This window comes from Myotis daubentonii, chromosome 14, assembly GCF_963259705.1.
Source record: "Myotis daubentonii chromosome 14, mMyoDau2.1, whole genome shotgun sequence".
In the NCBI taxonomy this organism is placed as follows: domain Eukaryota; kingdom Metazoa; phylum Chordata; class Mammalia; order Chiroptera; family Vespertilionidae; genus Myotis; species Myotis daubentonii.
The window spans coordinates 35,712,374-35,730,046 of record NC_081853.1 but is presented as its reverse complement, the minus strand read 5'-3'; the positions used below and the strand labels follow the sequence as shown (position 1 = coordinate 35,730,046).

The 17,673-nt window shown below is 36.9% G+C and overlaps 1 protein-coding gene across 11 annotated transcripts in view; it reads left to right on the top strand.

Moving 5' to 3' along the window:
• ANKRD28 (ankyrin repeat domain 28) overlaps window positions 1–17,134 on the top strand; it is a 148,880-nt gene extending 131,746 nt beyond the window's left edge. For 9 of the 11 annotated variants that reach the window (XM_059664003.1, XM_059664001.1, XM_059664002.1 and 6 more), the window contains 10 exons: window positions 767–854; window positions 1,094–1,211; window positions 1,667–1,886; window positions 7,846–7,933; window positions 8,020–8,103; window positions 8,725–8,870; window positions 9,515–9,597; window positions 10,024–10,106; window positions 11,019–11,110; window positions 13,860–17,134. In XM_059664003.1, the coding sequence (XP_059519986.1) occupies window positions 767–854; window positions 1,094–1,211; window positions 1,667–1,886; window positions 7,846–7,933; window positions 8,020–8,103; window positions 8,725–8,870; window positions 9,515–9,597; window positions 10,024–10,106; window positions 11,019–11,110; window positions 13,860–14,146 (1,289 nt within the window). In that variant the 3' untranslated portion in view covers window positions 14,147–17,134. Of the gene's footprint in view, window positions 1–766; window positions 855–1,093; window positions 1,212–1,666; window positions 1,887–7,845; window positions 7,934–8,019; window positions 8,104–8,675; window positions 8,871–9,514; window positions 9,598–10,023; window positions 10,107–11,018; window positions 11,111–13,859 lie in introns of those variants that run through there. The other 2 variants (XM_059664006.1, XR_009448557.1) reach the window with 2 other exon arrangements.
• The last annotated feature ends 539 nt before the right edge of the window (window positions 17,135–17,673 follow it).

Here is a 17,673-nt window from a genome sequence, read left to right as displayed (position 1 = left end):
GAAGCCTTTGCTCTGTAGATGCCTTTCACATTTGGAGATCTGCTTGTAAGGGAGCACCTTACTCATGAGTCGTGAAAGGACATTGAATGTTTTTTGTTTTTTCCTGGAGGTGAATTGTAATTCTTTTTAGTACCAAACTAAAAGATAGCTCAAGTGACAGTGTTTTGTCTCATAAAATGTCAGGGCTGGTGTCAGCAGTGGTGTCAGAACTCTGAAAGATTCTCTCTTACCCTCTTGCCTTTGCTCTCATGTTGGAGAATGGCAGCTGCTGCTTTACAAGATAACATCTAAAATCAGGAAGGAATGAGGGCTTTTCATTATCCAGAATAAAAATGTTTCCCAGAAGCCCTCTAGATTTCTTAGCATCTCATTGGTTAGAGCTGGACCGGTACTCACCTTGAAACCAATCACTGGCAAAGGAAAAGAAGTTATTGTGATTGACTTGGTCTAATGATTTCACCCCTTGGCTGGAGGCAGTCCACCCTCCCTGACCACATTGCCACCATAAAAGCTCTAAATAAATTGATCATTCTATTAGGGCAGATAATGAGGTATGGTTAAGGCTGTGATTTTTATATGAGGAATTTATATCCTGTTTAATCAACAAAAGCAATAGAGACCTTTGTATCTACAGATATTTTTCTTTCTTGCCTATTACATTCAATAAACTATCCCAAAATTATATCTAGGAAGTGTGCTCTAAGATGGACATTTTCTATTTTATTATTACATATAATTACTGAAATGTTTAATTATCACTTTACAGCAACAAATGGTCATTCAGAATGCTTACGACTACTAATAGGAAATGCAGAACCACAGAATGCTGTAGACATTCAAGATGGAAATGGACAGTAAGTTTTAATAATGTTCAAATTATTTTTAGGATGTTTGTTAATCTTTATGCTTTTGCCCCTATTTTAGTAAGCCTGTCATAATATGTAACTGAGTAACATCAAATATAGTTTTTTAAATTAACCATGCTTTAAAGTTGCATCACGAAAAGGCGCGTTTAGAAAACAGGCGTGTGCGCTGTTTTTCATGGAGTGGAGTCCTAACTGGTAACACTGAACCTGTTCCTATTGTTGCTCAGGACTCCTCTGATGCTGTCTGTCCTCAATGGGCACACAGACTGTGTTTACTCACTGCTAAACAAAGGAGCAAACGTAGATGCCAAAGATAAGTGGGGAAGGACAGCATTGCATAGAGGGGTAAGCAAAAATAATCCCATTTCATTTCGAATTGTTTTTATAATCTCATTTTGCCTAAACTGAACTAGGCTGCTTATTTTTCATCATTAAATTTTTACCAAATAATCTTTACTCTTTTCCTTCAGTATTGTTTTTGAATGCTAATTTATCACAACTATTTTCTTAAACATTTCTATCTTAACTTTTTCACCTTGAAACGTCATAATTTTTATTGAATTATAAGTTCCTCCTGTTTTTCATGCTATTTAAATCATGATAAAATTACTGCTTTAACTGACTCTCTAAGTCACTTCCAGTAAAAATACTGAGTTATTCAAAAATGATAAATGCATTGTGAAAGGATATGAGGAATATGGACTTTAAAAATATGAAATGTAAAAATTTTAATTAGCTATAATTGGCATGTAATACCCAACATAATATATTCAACTATATGCAAACAATCTTTCTTTCAGGCAGTTACAGGCCATGAAGAATGTGTAGATGCATTGCTTCAACATGGTGCTAAGTGCTTATTTCGGGATAGTAGAGGGCGGACACCTATCCACTTGTCAGCTGCCTGTGGACACATTGGTGTTCTGGGAGCCCTTTTGCACTCAGCAGCATCTGTGGATGCAAATCCAGCCATAGCCGACAATCATGGATATACAGCACTTCACTGGGCTTGCTATAACGGTTAAGTATACAGATACAAACTTACATTAAATGCCTGTTATGTGCCAAACAGGGACAGCTAACTGTAGCATTTGAGATTCCTGAAAATGACATATTTATAAGGAAGATTTAAAGTTTAAGATAAGTAGGAAGCCTAGGAACAATCTACTATGTATCATAACGTACTCCAGCTCCTCATTGTGTTAAAGCCAAGACAGTAATGGTCAAAGATGTTTTGACATAAGCTGTCGCCAAGTTTGAAATTTTTCTGAGACCTTTGCTTCAGGTATTTGCATTTTAAGATACTTTTATAATATTATTTCCAATGTCTTTTATGTAGTATGCTTGTATTTTAATTATGTTCTTTACTTTGTAAATGTACTTATTTTAGGGAAAAGCTGACTAAGGTAGGAGAAAAATGAAAATGCATCACATTCTAAAACTGAAATTGTGTATTTTTGTGAGCATATTCTTAACATCCTTACATCAACAGTACATGTATGCTCAAAATTTTTTTTTTTAATTAAATCTTTATTGTTCAGATTATTACATTTGTTCCTCTTTTTTTTCCCCCCATAACTCCCCTCCTCCCAGTTCCCGCCCCACCCTCCGCCCTCACTCCCCACCCACTGTCCTCATCCATAGGTGCACGATTTTTGTCCAGTCTCTTCCCACATCTCCCACACCCCTTTCCCCCCCAAGAATAGTCAGTCCATTCCCTTTCTATGTCCCTGATTCTATTATAATCAACAGTTCATTCTGTTCATCAGATTATTTATTCACTTGATTCTTAGATTCACTTGTTGATAGATGCATATTTGTTGTTCATAATTTGTATCTTTACCTTTTTCTTCCTCTTCCTCTTCTTAAAGGATACCTTTCAGCATTTCATATAATCCTGGTTTGGTGGTGATGAATTCCTTTAGCTTTTCCTTATCTGTGAAGCTCTTTATCTGACCTTCAATTCTGAATGATAGCTTTGCTGGATAAAGTAATCTTGGTTGTAGGTTCTTGGTATTCATCACTTTGAATATTTCTTGCCACTCCCTTCTGGCCTGCAAAGTTTCTGTTGAGAAATCAGCTGACAGTCGTATGGGTATTCCCTTGTAGGTAACTGAGTTTCTTTCTCTTGCTGTTTTTAAGATTCTCTCTTTATCTTTTGCTCTTGGCATTTTAATTATGATGTGTCTTGGTGTGGTCCTCTTTGGATTCCTTTTGTTTGGGGTTCTCCGCGCTTCTTGGACCTGTAAGTCCATTTCTTTCACCAGGTGGGGGAAGTTTTCTGTCATTATTTCTTCAAATAGGTTTTCAATATCTTGCTCTCTCTCATCTTCTGGCACCCCTATAATTCTGATGTTGGTACGCTTGAAGCTGTCCCAGAGGCTCCTTACACTATCCTCGCATTTTTGGATTCTTTTTTCATTTTGCTTTTCCGGTTGGATGTTTTTTGCTTCCTCGCATTTCAAATCATTGACTTGATTCTTGCGCTCCTCTGGTCTGCTGTCGGGCGTCTGTATAATATTCGTTATTTCAGTCCGTGTATGCTTAATTTCTAGTTGGTTCCCCAATATAAGATCGAGGGTCTTACTAGTTTTCGTGTAGATCTCATTAAGTTTATCGGCAGCTTCTAAACAGTTCTTGAGAGATCTTAAAAGTGTGGTTCTGAACTCTATATCTTCCATTGACAATTTTGTCCTGTTTCTTTGTCTCCGCATTTTGTTATGCTTCCTTGGTGCACCCCCTAGTGGTCTTTGTTCGCAGTCTTATAGTTAAATCTTGATTGTTGTAGCTAATTCCAGGGAGGGTTTGACCTCCAGGCCAAGTGGCTATGAGAATCAGCTGTGTCAGCAGTGAGAGAACTTCTGTCCTCTAGGGAGGTGCTAATCTAGCCTTTGCCTGAGGCTATCCGGCAAATGCCTGTGTGCAGGGCTTGGGCGGGGCGGGTCGCACAGGATCAACAGGGTGGGCCGGAGAGAGCAGTTATGGCGGCTCTCAGTCCTGTCCCCAGGGGCTCTGCCTCTCTGAGTCCCAGCACCCGCTGCAAAGCTCGGAGAGAAAGCTGCACTCGCTCTGACCGAAGCCAGACAGTCCCGCTTCTCCCGTTTGAGTCTGGGTCCCTAAAGACTCGCCCGGATCTGGTGCTCAGAGCCTGCGACTCCCTCCCGGTTGAAAACAACAACCGCGCCCTCCGCCGCCAGCCCGCTCCGCGCACTCCGCACCTCAGAATTTGACTTCAGCACTGCGCCTCCTCTGAGTGTCCGTGTGCGTTTCTCTTTCCTCCTAGTTGTAGGACTTCCACTCAGCCGGCGTTCCTGTGGTTCTGGGTGATGTCCCTTCCGTTTTTTGGTTTCACTTTTGAAGTAGTTGTTCAAAGCAGCAAACTCCGGTGTTAACCTATGCCGCCATCTTGGTTCTCCTCTATGCTCAAAATTTTAAGGGAATAAAATTCTTGCAGATCATAGAAGTAGAACCTTTCATGGTTAACTTAACTTTGATGCATGGTTAGAACAGACTTACTTTTAACTTTCAAGGGGCTAACAGTCTCAGTCCTTTTACAGGCAGGCTAATTAAAGGTTCTCAGAGAAGGATAAAGCAGTTTTTTAAGTTATAGATGTTAAAATGGAGTTTAGCTTGTGAGTTTTCACTAATTAAAATAATGTAAGTAATGAAGCATATTGACACGTGTTAATCTTTTCCTTGTGGAGGGGCATATATTTGACCATCTTAGAAAACACTCAGGTACATTGTGTGCAGTAGGAACATAAATCGTGTCAGAGTTTGGGCTTAGGCAGACTCGGGGGTGAATTTCAGTGTACCAGTAGCATTCAGATTAAAGTTAGCTGTGAGAGTGTATCTACAAAACTATTTCACAGTTCTAACAACTTTTTCTCAAAAGGTAGAGAAAATATAAATTTCCTCTTTATGTAATGTTAACATCATGAAAGAAGAGAAATCTGAATTTTGCAAAATTCTAGTTTGTTTTCATAAGCATCTTCTAGATACAATATTTTGGTTTTCATATTAACAATTTTTGAGTGAGAATTCTATTCTTTTGCTATGAGAAAGTTTTGGTCTCTTCCTGAGGATTGTTCTGTGATGACCATTGGTCATCCTTCAATTCTGAGTACTGATGGCACCATAAAAAAACTTAAATAATTAAATGTATTGCTAGTTGAAAAGTTTTGTCAGTTTCATTTTCTACTACCTCCGATCCTTAGCCAGCACAGCCTGGAATCCCATAAAGCCTTTGGGTTTCAACCTCTCTTTTTCCCTTTTCAACCTACTAAAGTTGGTATTTCATGAGTATAGTGTAGTAACCAAAGATTAGTCTTAAGTCAAAGAAGTTACTATATTTTGCCATTGAAATTTGATTTGTTTTTATAATGTATCTTGAAGATATTTTACAAGTATAAGGAAAACCAAAAACATAATATGGTAGTAAAACATCCGCAGATGTGAAATTTATTTATTTAAGAAGTCTGAGATAAAACTAGTCTGAAGCAGACGTTTATTGCTTTTTTTTATGTATCAGTGAGAATTAACATTGGAAGAACCACAAAATAAGGTATTTTTCCTCAGATAAAGAACATTTAGTTATAAATAAATTGCTGTAACTGTTTTTTGGGGAGTTGCTATCCATTATAATATGCAGGTCTTTATGCAAAACACTGTTTCCTTAAAGTGAGTTTCTACTCTATCACTACTGAATTTAGACTCTCTGAGCCATCGGTTCTCAACCTGTGGGTCGGGACCCCTGAAAATACATCCTGCATATTAGATATTTACATTACAAATCATAATAGTAGCAAAATTACAGTTATGAAGTAGCAACGAAAATAATTTGATGGTTGGGGGTCACCACAACATGAGGAACTGTATTAAAGGGTCGCGGCAGGAGGAAGGTTGAGAACCACTGCAAGCACTTGTGTACCAGTATAAGAGAAAATTTTGCATGAACTACTTGCCTGGTGCCATTTAAAGATCGTAACAGATGTGTCTAATTTCCAGACTGTAGCAAGATTGTGATGATTCTGAATCGAGCTGGAAGACATTAGTGTTAGCTATATGCAATAAGGGACTATAAGACAGCCTAAAATTAATACCATATTTATAGCCAAATGCCTGTTTTGTAATTTGGCATTCTGAGAATAGAGTGTATGAAATGGTTTTACTTTGACTGGTAATTATTGTACAGCTGAAAGAAAATTGGAAGCACTCCCCACTCCAACAGAACAGAAAACATTTTTTCCTTCAAAATTGAAATGGAATGGCAGCAAAGTTTTATAAAAGAACTGGTTATACATACTACCCTTTAAAGTTCAGATTTTCAATTTATGTAGTCATTTTAATCACAGAACTTAAGAGAATTTACATTATCTCATTTTCTCTTAAAAATGTATCAATTTTTATGAAACTGAACATCCTCAGAATATCCCTCAGAAATATGAAGAAATCAATTTTATCATTCCTTCGTAAACTAAGGCACAAGTGATGAGTTTTTCAACTTGATATGACCCACTACTAATGTATTTTAAAATAATAAATATATTGCATATTAATAACATTTTTATGAAAAAATAACTATTTACCAAAACAACAAAAATTTAGTGAGAAGAGTGGAAAGCTTTTTTAGTGGCTAGTTTAAGAAAAGACTAATTTGGAATCAACCCAGACTTCCCCAGACCAACCTTGAGAACTGGTATACGAGGAAAACAAGACTCTTAAATCAATACTGGACAACTTTCCATGGTTAATGTTTTGTAATGAGTTAACATTTGGAGAGAGAGAATTAAAGTAGAGTTTCTCAATCTCAGCATTGTTCACATTTTGGGCCAAGTAATTCTTTGTTGTGAGAGACTGTCACATGTAGTGTAAGATATTCAGCCTCCCTGGCTTCTACCGCCCTAAATGCCAGTAGCATCCCTTACCCCATCTCCAGGTGTGATAGCCAAACTGATCTCCAGACATGGAGGGTCAAATGGCTCCAGGTGAGGACCACTGGATTAGAGAAAAGAACCAACACAGTTAAAAGTTTTCAAGAACTTTCTTTTCGTGGTAAAAATGATTATAGGATAAAGAAAGTTGAGCTGTTTGAGAATGTTAGAGTGATTTAAAAAGAAAAATTTAGTATTACTATGTTAGCCAGATATTAACCAAGGAAATAAAAAGGCGATGGAAGAATATAATTTAGTCCTAAATCAGATACCAGATGACTAATAAAATAAAAGAAGCAACATTTCATTTGCAGCAATTAGTACAGCAATTATGGTAATTTTACTAAAACCCTGGCTTTGAAAATTAGGTTAAGGTTTGGGTTTTTCCTTGTTTCCAAAGTTGCTATTAAGTAAGAAACAAGTTGCAGAACTAAACATCCCATTTATGTAAAAATTAAAAAGGAAGTATGTGTTAGTGTGCATGCAGTTGTATATGCCCAGAGAGTTTCTGGAACTGTTAAGGTAACAGTGGCTACAGTCTATCCCAGTGATGGCGAACCTATGACACGCGTGTCAGAGGTGACACGCGAACTAATTTTTTTGGTTGATTTTCTTTGTTAAATGGAATTGAGATATATAAAATAAATATCAAAAATATAAGTCTTTGTTTTACTATGGTTGCAAATATCAAAAAATTTCTATATGTGACACAGCACCAGAGTTAAGTTAGGGTTTTTCAAAATGCTGACACGCCGAGCTCAAAAGGTTCGCCATCACTGGTCTAGAGACTGAACTGGAAGAAATCTCTCCCCACAGACAAAATAAATACTTGCTGTGTTAGTAATAAACTCCAATAAAATTATTACAAAAAGCTACTGTACTTAGGTCTTGAGGTTGTACTTTGAATTCCAAAGCTCCTAAAAATGTGATGTTTATTTTTAATCCATGTAAATTTTTTTCTTATTTGTGTGAGGATGTGTGGGTGTATGTGGGCACATTAGTATTTTAGGGAGATTTTAATATCTGATTCTCGCTTATTTATTTAGGTCATGAGACATGTGTAGAACTTCTTTTAGAACAGGACGTTTTCCAGAAGATAGAAGGAAATGCTTTCAGTCCATTGCATTGTGCTGTGTAAGTAAAAACAGAATGAATCAAACGTGGTTTGGCTAAGAAATACACTGTAGCTGTGAGAGTGATCACCTCCTTACCTTACACAGGATAAATGACAACGAAGGTGCTGCTGAAATGCTCATTGATACATTGGGTGCCAGCATCGTGAATGCCACAGATTCAAAAGGAAGGTAGGGATTCAGCTGTGTAGGAAATTGTTTTACTTTCCATAGGAGAAAAAAAAATTTAGTTACAACATTAGCTAAATTATTAAGTTGATTTTTATATTTGCAACTATGAAGTGCTATAAAATCTTAATTATATTCTCATTGTAAAAGACATTTTTATTATGATTTTTAGCCAGTCTTCTTCTTTTTTTAAAACTTGTAATATGTAACGATTTCCCCCTTTTTTTAAAAGAGGTATGTTTGTTACCCAACAAATATTGTTAATAAAGTTGACATCTTTCTATATAGAAATAAAGGCTGGAAGAGAGTCCAACAGTTGTAATAGATGGCAGTATTTGAGTCAGGGTTGATTTATTTCAATATATCTTTTAATGATATAACATTATTGTAGCAATTTTATAATGTATTCTTATTTATATTAGTTTGATTAAGGGTATTTTATGTTATCAGAAATATAAATTTTTGTGGCAGAAGTTAGTCCTATTAGTATCTAGGCAATGCTTTTACAGCATAATCTGTAAACCCTTGAAAATTACTTGTCATAAATTAAGGAATTGTTTTTTGGTTTTTTTTAGTATATGGCATGTAGATTTAGTCAAGTCTCTCCACTTCTCTGCATTGCAGAACTCCTCTCCATGCAGCCGCCTTTACAGACCATGTGGAATGTTTACAGCTGTTGCTCAGCCATAATGCTCAAGTCAATTCTGTGGACTCTTCTGGGAAAACACCTCTCATGATGGCTGCAGAAAACGGACAAACAAACACAGTTGGTAAAGAAACTGGTTAAGGCTTTTATTATTCTAAATATTTATATTGCTTATGTAGAACTTCAGTCCTAAGCCCTCTGACACTAGTTCATAGAATTTTCCACTAGTTAGTTACCCCACCACTCCTGAGATTTAAAACCTTTTACCTGCTTACAACCCACATTTTTATTCAGGGCCCAAATGTTTTCTTTCGCCCTGAGTGAATAGTCCGCTCCCAGCAAGGCAGTATAAGATAAGGGTTCAGAAACTGGCTAGGGGGCCAGAGTGACCGAATGTGAGTCCTCGGTCTGCCAACTAAGTGACCTTATGCCTTCGTTTTTTAATTTATAAAGTGAGAAAAATAACAGTACCTACTTTATAGGGTTGTTATGAGAGTTAAATAAGGCATTATTATTCCAGAGCACTTAAAACAGTATTTGAAATTTAGCACTCACAAAATAAATGTTAGTTGCTGGTGTTAGGGTCTTTGACTTACACAACAGCAAGACAATATAGTATGTATGTTTTATATTACAATATTTTTCTTGTACTTACATTTTTGCTAGTGGTATATTTTTGCTTTGTATCTTCATTTCTCTACAGTGAGTTAGTAGTGATCTAAGGTATATGTTCATAAACATAAGAATTGATGCAGCTTTTCCTCCTAGAGATGCTGGTTAGCAGTGCTAGTGCAGATCTGACTTTACAAGACAACAGTAAAAACACCGCCCTCCATTTGGCTTGCAGCAAGGTATGTACACATTTTAAGGGTATGTTTTCATTGTTAATATCAACAGTAGCATTTAAAATTTTTCCTTTTCACCAAAATTAACAGAGTCAGGGACCAAACCTCTCAAATGATCATTTGCAACAGATTTCTTGAAAAAAAGTACTGACATGTTAGGCACCATAGTGTATGAAAGTCTCCAGTAAGCCAAACAAGTTTTAGAGCACAAGCCTAAACATAATTATTGTCTTTCTTTAACCTTTCTAATATTAAATATTCTTGTTCTCTCCCCCAACCTCATTCCATCAACACTTTTGGACAAATATTTAAGGTGTTAACCAAGAAAACTCATGGCATATGTATTATATGGACCAGGGTTGGGTGTATTGAGTGAATTAATTTATATTTAATGGTACCCAAATTTTTAAGAGTTATTTTCCATAATTTTAGGGTCATGAAACTAGTGCCTTGTTAATACTGGAAAAGATAACAGATAGAAACCTCATCAATGCAACCAATGCAGCCTTGCAAACGTAAGTATTTTGCGTCTCGTATAAACCTTATTACCTATCATTGTAAATGGGGTATTTTTCTAATATGGGGCCATTGGAATCAGTCACAATCAGCTTATAATTGACAAAACTCATTTCTATTATCATAACAATTAAAAGGTATATTACTGAGAAAGCTTTTGAACTTGAAACTTTATTATTGAAAGTAATGTTTTTTCTTAATTCAATTTTATGGAGGAAATGGAAACCCCCCCTAGAATAATACATTATTCAACACCAGCACTAAATGAGGTAAAAAGTTTTATATGTGTGTATAAGCTAAAGAGATTTCAGAAAGAATCAAGTTCTTAATGTGAGCAGTCAGCCTCTAGGTGACTGCTTAGATCTTAACTGGACATCTCCCATTGTCCTCTCCCAATTTCCATTGGCTATTCTACTCTGAGGCTTGGTATAGAGAAAAATCTATGATACTCATTCCCATTCACATAGCAATTAGATCCTTCGAGAGTCCAAAAATTAGTCATGGAATCTGTAAACTATTTTCAAGGCGTATTGGAATTTGTGCTATTGCAATTTATGGTTTTTATTGTATAGTCTATTATACCTGTTTGCCAACCTCATTTCTTAAAGCAACAACTTAAAATGCAATTTAGTTAGTAAAATCTTTTTAAACATTAGTCTTAGAAGGAAACTAACAAAAGGGTTTAGTGAAGACAAGATACTTGCTAACATGACCCAGTGCTGAACTTACGCGTATTGTCAAGGTGCACGGCACATGGGCTCTGCTGTCCCTCCCACCCATCTTCATTGCTGCTGGGACTGGTGCCTCAAGTTTATAATGTGTGTGTTGTTTGTGTGCAAGTGTGCGTAGGCATGCACATATATACATGTACAATTTCTCTCCCCTCCCCCCCCCCCCACCTCCACCCCCAGACCTCTGCATGTTGCTGCCCGAAATGGGCTAACAATGGTGGTTCAGGAACTTTTGGGCAAAGGAGCAAGTGTGCTTGCAGTAGATGAAAATGGTAAGTAGATTCTGCATTTTCTTTACTTAACCTATATCTTACTAGGAGCTCTTATCTTTTTTTATTATTATTTATTGATTTTTCACAGAGAGGATGGGAGAGGGATAGAGAGTTAGAAACATCGATGAGAGAGAAACATCGATCAGCTGCCTCCTGCCCACCTCCTACTGGGGATGTGCCCGCAACCAAGGTACATGCCCTTAGCCAGAATCGAACCTGGGACCTTTCAGTCTGCAGGCCAATGCTCTATCCACTGAGCCAAACCAGTTAGGGCAGGAGCTCTTATCTTTTGATAATCCATATTTGAAGTAAACTTGGATATTTTTTATTGGTCAAAGAGGAGAGCTGAAATTAATATTGAATGGTAGTTACTTTGTGGCAGAGGAAGTAAGGGCAAGACAAACAAGAAAGGTTCATCTAACAGATTAGCTGAATTTCACATATCCATCTATTAAACCAGAATTAGTGTTTATTAACTTTGGTTTGGTATTACCATCTTTTTTATCTTAGTATTGAAAAAATTTGTCAACAAATATTTATCAAGGCTATTACTTCATTGCCAGGTTCTTGATCTTTCATTAATCCCACTACTTCTACCAGCTCCTGCCATATATCTCTGTCTCTCTTTGCAGCAGAATTACTCAAGTTGGCTGTCCTCTGTTTCCAATGCTTCTCTTCTTTCATTCTTTCTTAAATCTCCTCCAGTCAAGATCACCAGTGATCCCCACAAGAATCAGTTGTTAGTTCTCATTTAACTTGATGTATCAAGTTTTAACTGGGGATGTGAAAGTTGCAGTCTTGCATAGCAAGTGTCTAATATTTTTCCCAAATAATCTTCATGTTTTCTTTTATGCTGCTCACTGCTAATTGGAAAGTTGGTGCAGATCACTTTAGGACAGGATAAGAGGGAGAGTCATAGTGAGTATCTGTGATTTGATTACAGTTCCCTTATTTAGGTGAACACTCCATTCACACATACTACTTCCTTGAATTCATAACAGATTAAGGGTTTGTAACTCACTATTTGGGTGGTTAAATTAATTAACCAAATTCACTGGAACTGAAAATTGTTTGTTTTTTATCCTTTTTTTTTTTTTTTTATTGAGGTACACTTGACATGCAACATGATATCAATTTCAGGCATATTCTTTCTCTGATAAACTTGCTTCATTTGTCTTTCAGGCCTCCAGACTTCCTTGGTTTTCCTTTCTTGGTTTTCTTGGTATTATTAGATAATAACATATCTAATTATTCTTCTTAATTTGTTTTGCAACCTTTCTCCCTCTCTGCACAACTCTTTAATTTTGGTAGGCTCTAGGACTCAGTGCTTGGTTCTTTTTGCTTTCCCTACCTATATTCACTCCTTCGGTGATCTCATTTAGTCCCTTGGTCCTAAATACTACCTGTGCTGAGAAGTCCTAAATTTATATCTCCAGCCCAGACTTCTCATGATCTCCATATTCACAGATCCAGTGGCCTAATTGACAGTACCACATGGAGGTCTAATAAACAACTAAAACATGACATGTCCATAACTGAACTGCAGATCCTTTCTCTCCTCCCCCTGCTGTCCTGATCTCAGTTGATGACAATTCCCATCCTTATAGTTGCTCGGAGCAATAACCTGGAGTATTCCTTACCTCCTCTCTCTCTCACCCAGTGTACAATCCATCAACAAAGTATGCCCAGGCTCACTTTATACTTCTCTACGCCTACCACCCTGGCCTGGATCCTTTTAAAAAATGTTAGAAGATATTCCTCCAAATCTCAGTTTCCTTATAATCCTTATAATGATCTACAAGGCCTTACATGATTGGTTTGCTACTCTGTTCCTCTCTAATCTTATCTCCAGCTCTTCCTTCTCTCTATTCTGCCATGCCAGCCCCTTCTCCCCACGGATGTATAGGGGTCATGATCTTTGTTCTGGCTGTTTCCTCTGCCTGGAACACTCTGTCCCTAAGCAGTCTTTGGCTGAATCCTTCACCTGTTTCAGATCTTAGCTCAAATGTCATCTTCTCAATGAAGCCTATCATGACTACCCTATTTGTACTACACCTGCTGCATACCCCCACCACAGCTTTCTCAGTCCTCAGTCTTATTTCCGCAGAGCTTAGCTTCTAACAGCGATTTTCAACTGGTGTGCCCCAAGAATATTTAAAACATGCAATACTTGACTATTTAGTCACGGGCACTGACCTCTTTTCCCTTAGATTGTCAAATAAAAAAATGACGACAGCCAACACAACAATAGCCATCCAGTGTGAATGAATCAAAATTATAACTATAGTTTCTTGTCAGATCAGCAAAAATATATATTTTTGGTGTGCCATAGAATTTTAGTAATTCATTTGTGTGTGCCTTGAGATGAAAAAGGTTGAAAATCACTGTTCTAACATATTGTTTACTTTTGTAAATGATAGTTCACTTTTTTATGTCAATTGTGTATCTATCCCAATATCTTCTATGAATTCAGATGGCTGTGGATACATTGTGATATCTTGGGGAAATCACCCATCCCTGGGCCTCAGTTTCCTCTTCTGTAATGTAGTCTATAAAGTCTTCTGCCCTAGATTTCTATGACTTTTTTCTACATATTGGTAATTTTTGAATCATTTTAATGAAACCAATTCAGTATAAGGCAAGTAATTGAAAACATATCTAAAGATGAAGGCCTTTAGGCTTATTTCCTTATATTAGCTAAGTGAGTCTCGGGATGTTTAACTTTTTTAAATCTTATCTTTAATTCTAGGCTATACCCCAGCTTTGGCCTGTGCTCCCAATAAGGATGTGGCTGATTGCCTAGCTCTCATTTTGGCCACCATGATGCCTGTCTCTTCAAGTAGCCCTTTATCATCCCTGTCATTCAATGCCATTAATCGTTACACCAACACCTCAAAAGCAGTCAGCTTTGAAGCCTTGCCCATCATGAGGAATGAACCTAGCTCCTATTGCAGTTTCAACAACATTAGTGGGGAGCCGGAGTACTTATACGCCGACGTGGACGAGCTCAATGACTCCGATTCAGAGACCTACTGAGAGGCTGAGCCAGTGTCTAAGGCGAGAGTTCTGACACTAACACTTCAAACTGTGCTTTTCAGGAAAAGGGCACTTTCTTATTCACATACAAACTCAACCTAAGAGGAAAGATCGCAGAGTGAGTGAATATAAGAAATGTGACGACATTAGGAAGAAGACTTTTAAAGGCAAGTTTTGCAAAAGGAGCCTAGAGTCTTGAAATAGACTTGACCAGAGGAAAATACTTTGGTGTCAGATTGCTTTGTGGAATTGTTTAATTTGGTTTTGCAGTGCCAGGAATAATTTGGGACACTGTGCACCCTAATCTGCTTACACAAGCAACACTATAATAAAAGAAGAGATAAGGACACTAGATTTAAATGTTATCAATAGAACTACAATTAAATTTAAAGGCAATAAAAGTTTGGTACAGTAGGCATTATGTGCACAGCAATTGCCAAAGGACCAAATAACTTAAAGGCTTTCTAATAGAATGCCATTTGGTGGAAACTGGAATAGGTGAAATGAAACATTATCTAAACCAAACTTTGATATTCTGAAAATGAAGCTGAGATTTGGTTTTAAATGTTGATTTTATTTTATTTTTTTTTTTTAGAGAAAACATCTGAAAGCCTTTGAACCCTGTATAAACCATGAGAGAAAGCAGATGTATTTTTACATTTTTTCTTTTACATAAAATTTTTAAAATTCCAAGTTTTATAATATTAGAATTGAAAACCAGCTGACTGGGTGCAGTCAGGGTGAAAATACTTGTGATGCAGACATGAGATAGATTGGGGTCAAGTTACTGTTGCCCAGTTTTGAATGGTTTAGGTTTTAAATTGAACTATTTTTGTTTGAAAATGTAAAGAATTTCCTAGAAGAAAATTTCAGAAAATCCAAAATTAGGTTATTTTCACCCTATTGCAGCTAAGTGGTCCTGGGGGAGTTTTTGATCTCACTACTTTGGATGGTACACCTTCATCACTTGCTACTTTTGTGCCTCCATGTGGTTCGGGGAGTGTTTGTTGTCATTGTTTAGTGGAGAATCAAATCACTTGTTATTGATACATTAACATCATTAGGTCTCTTAGAAGTCATTTGCATATTGGGCAAGATTTAAAATACTAAAGTCCTTAGGTCCTATTCAGATTTGTGGGAAAGAAGCAATTGCCTGCCAAATTGGAAAACTGCCTTTCAAATAACAGAGAGAGGGGGGGGAGGAAGAGAGGGCTGACATTTAGGCTTTTAAACAACAATTTACACGGTTCTGCGTTTACTGTAACTGTTGCTTTCCCAGTGAGAATGATTTCACACACGTAGGGGGTCTTACAGGTCTGGGTAAAGTTCCATACATTTTCACAAGATGATACCCAATTTCATTTATCTTTTTTGTATTGTAAAACTGGAAACTTTATGACACTGTAAATTATCAGCTGGTTTTTCTGAATATAAAGTGTGAAAACACAGAACAGTATTTTGATCTATTTGATAATTTTGTGGGGTTTTTGAAGAATTAATGAGCATGTACATAGAAATAGTGACTGCTTGAATACTGTACTTACTTGCACTCTTTCAGTACATCGAGATTCCTGTATATTTTAGAGTATAATAAAACACAGATGTGAGTTGTATTTAATGAATAATGTATTTGTATCTGTGCATATGACCTAAAAATCTATAAAATTTCTAGGGCATTGACTACTAGATTTTAAGCATTTTTTCTAAAATATTTACAGAAATTATAAATGTAATCTTCCATCTTTTCTTTATAATATAAAAAAGTCATAAAGGACCCTTCCTAATTATTAGTGGTAGGAAGGTGAATATGCATTTTAAAGACAGCAGACTACATTTTCTATTGTACCTTTTGAAAAAAGAAAAAAAAACTCAAGAGGATTCTAAAAGTATACATATGTGTGCTTTCTCTTTCCTTTTAGGAATTCTCTTCTGAATTCCCTGAGGGAATTTTCTAGAATCTCAGAATTGAAAGAGACCTGAGGTTCATCCAGTCTAACCTCTTAACAAATGCAGGAGTCCCTTCTCCAAGGGTGATCTTTCCACCTTGAACACTTCCAGTGACTCTACCTCACCTCGCAGTCCATTCAGTTGTTGAGCAGCTCTAACTGTTAGCAAGGTCTTCCTTAGATGGAGCTGAAGCCTCCCTCCCGGTCACTTCTGTAACCTGGGCCGGGTCTGTCCTCCAAGAGAACACAGAACGTTGAAATGCTGATCCTCGTGCCCTCTGCCATGTCTTCTCTCTTTCAGGCTGTTTGACTCACCTGCGCTGATTTCCAGAAGGACTCGTTAGACACGCTGTTAGATTTTCCATATCTGGTGAAATCCAAGGTGTAACTATAAAGTAACAATCTGTTTTTAATTTATCCTCACACCTATCAGAACTTAGATCTTGCATTACTTTGTGTAAATGATGCTATTACTGAAAATATTGGTGAGGTGGTTCTTTGCATTGTTTGTCCACTAGGAAAACTATTTCATTGCTTTGTGATCCCATTTTGTGATAGTCTGTACCCCAGCTTGATCAACTGCTTCCTTTGGTCTGCACCTGATGAGGGGAAGCCCAAAGTGCTGTCCCAAGTAATATCCAAACAGCGTAAGTTATGTTGGAGTTAGTGCTTGGACAGTTTGAATGAATGAACACAGCACCACAGTAAGTTCCTTTATAGTTATACCTTGTATGTCGACAGCATTCAGGCCCTGCTCTGTAGTTGTTTATCCTTGCACAGAGCAGAAAAGCCCGTTTGCTTTTAAGTTCTGCATGAAAGACAACATCCGAAATACCTGATGTGTATTTTCATAGTACCAGCTTCTGCTCTGCAACTACTTTGGGGGAAATGGTGGTAACAGCAGATGGCCTCCTTTCACGAGACACTCGACTCAAACAGTGCCATTTAGTTCAGGAGATCTTACGTGTAGCTGTCAATTAGGGGTTTAATTTGGCTTATATTGGAACCTTTTAAATGAAATAAAGTTTTCTAATGCAATAAATCAAGTGTCTTTTTTTTTTTACATGCAAACTTCTTTTATCTTTTAATGTCTAATTAGTGTTCTGTTGTAAGTTTTTATCTTTAGATAACTTGATTTTTCAATGCTCTTTTGGAGTTTAGATGAACCTATCTTAAGTGGGTTTTTCATATATATTCATTCAACATATATTTATTGATTGCTTGCTTGTCATATACTTGAGGGTGAGAATGGGCAGAAAGTGACCTAGAAATGGTGGTCTTGTCCTCTAGGAGCTTATAATTTCGTCATGGGAAGGCATATGCCTGAAAGTAGAAAGTATAGAAATATAATTGAAGTAAAAAGGAATCGCTAAGGCAATACAGAGAACAGTCGCCTTTGGGAAGGAAGGTCAGAACAAGTTTTATGGAAGAGGTGGTATTTAGGCTGGATGGTTAGGAACAAACACGATTTGAGCAGATGGAAAGGGGCAAATGAAATCCTAGGTGAAAATGGTTGGTAGATGGGGATAGATTGAAGCAGATATCAGCACTTAGCACTTCTGAGCATGAAAAGATCATAAA